Genomic DNA, 1,193 nt, shown 5'->3' with positions numbered 1-1,193 from the left:
TCTTTCCCCCAGAAACTTCTCCAGCAACCCATGAAACAGCAGTTCCCAGAAAGAAGAGACTAAGTCTCCACACATATAAGTGGAGATTGTATAGAGGCCAGAGTAATTTAGGAGTTGCTGATAACTTCTTTAATAAGGAATTAATGAAACTTTTATTTCAGAATCCCTAACATTACAATTCACATGAAATTCTCTTTTCAGCTCAACTCACTTTAATAGTTTATGAATCACTTAGATTGTTTTTCACTGGCAATTCCTAAGAAAACTTGATGCTCTGCAAAAATAATTATATAACATTATTATTCCAAGGCAAGGACTACGCTGCACCTGCAACACTCATCTGTACCCAACTGGGAATTGCTGGCATATATCAAAAAATTGTACTGGCGTCAGGGGAATAAGGATGATCAGGCTGGGCTTCTTTTCCCCATTACCATACATCCAATACAAGGCTCCACACTTCTGTTTCTGCTGCTTTTGGGATCTCAGCTTAAGCAGTTACTACACACTCTTGCTGTTAGCATGTTACACCAAAGTCCACCTCATCCCATTCTACGTGCCGCGGGCTCGGGGACGGCGCTCCCTCACCTACGCCTCCCTCCGCCCGGCCGGCCCCGGCTCCAGGGAGCGTTTTTGGGGTTTACGGGATTCAAAGGATCGTTGGAGCGAATTCCCGGAGTTCTCAGCTACGGGGAGGTGCCGGTGTCTGTCACCTGTGCCCGCAGCATCCATCCATCCTCCTCGTCCTCTTTGTCGTTCTCCATCCCGAACTGGGCGCACAGGGGGGCTCAGGGCAGGGGCCCGCCGAAGGGAGAGGGATAACGAGCTGCTCCCCATCTGCTCGCGTCTCCATAGCAACAACAGCGGGAAAAGTTCCGTATTTTCCCCTCGGGTTTGACGCTCCGGGCCCTGCCTTTGCCGGCAGCCACGTGCCCACGGGGAGCGCCGTGCGTGGGATGCCGGAGACGGATGCCGGGGGTGGGATGCCAGGGAGGGATGCCGGGGGTGGGATGCCAGGGAGGGATGCCCCGAGGCGGAGTGCCAGGGATAGATGGGATGCTGATGGCAGGATGCCGGGGATGGGATGCTGGGGGGTTCTCCGAACCCAACCCCAGGGGCTGCGTGTGCAAGACCCTGTGAAAACTGCTGTGCAAAATGTGGAAATGGGGCGGGCGGGGAACCCACGAGGCAGC

At 53.6% G+C, this 1,193-nt stretch overlaps 1 protein-coding gene across 1 annotated transcript in view; it reads right to left on the bottom strand.

Moving 5' to 3' along the window:
• UTP14A (UTP14A small subunit processome component) overlaps window positions 1-764 on the bottom strand; it is a 7,774-nt gene extending 7,010 nt beyond the window's left edge. Inside the window, exon 1 of the mRNA XM_017741031.1 lies at window positions 691-764. Coding sequence (XP_017596520.1) covers window positions 691-764 — 74 coding nt within the window. The remainder of the gene's footprint in view (window positions 1-690) is intronic.
• Between the last annotated feature and the right edge of the window lie 429 nt (window positions 765-1,193).

Source organism: Corvus brachyrhynchos, unplaced genomic scaffold (assembly GCF_000691975.1).
Source record: "Corvus brachyrhynchos isolate BGI_N302 unplaced genomic scaffold, ASM69197v1 scaffold351, whole genome shotgun sequence".
Classification (NCBI taxonomy): Eukaryota; Metazoa; Chordata; class Aves; order Passeriformes; family Corvidae; genus Corvus; species Corvus brachyrhynchos.
The sequence above is the reverse complement of the archived record's forward strand: the minus strand, read 5'-3'. Positions and strand labels throughout refer to the sequence as shown.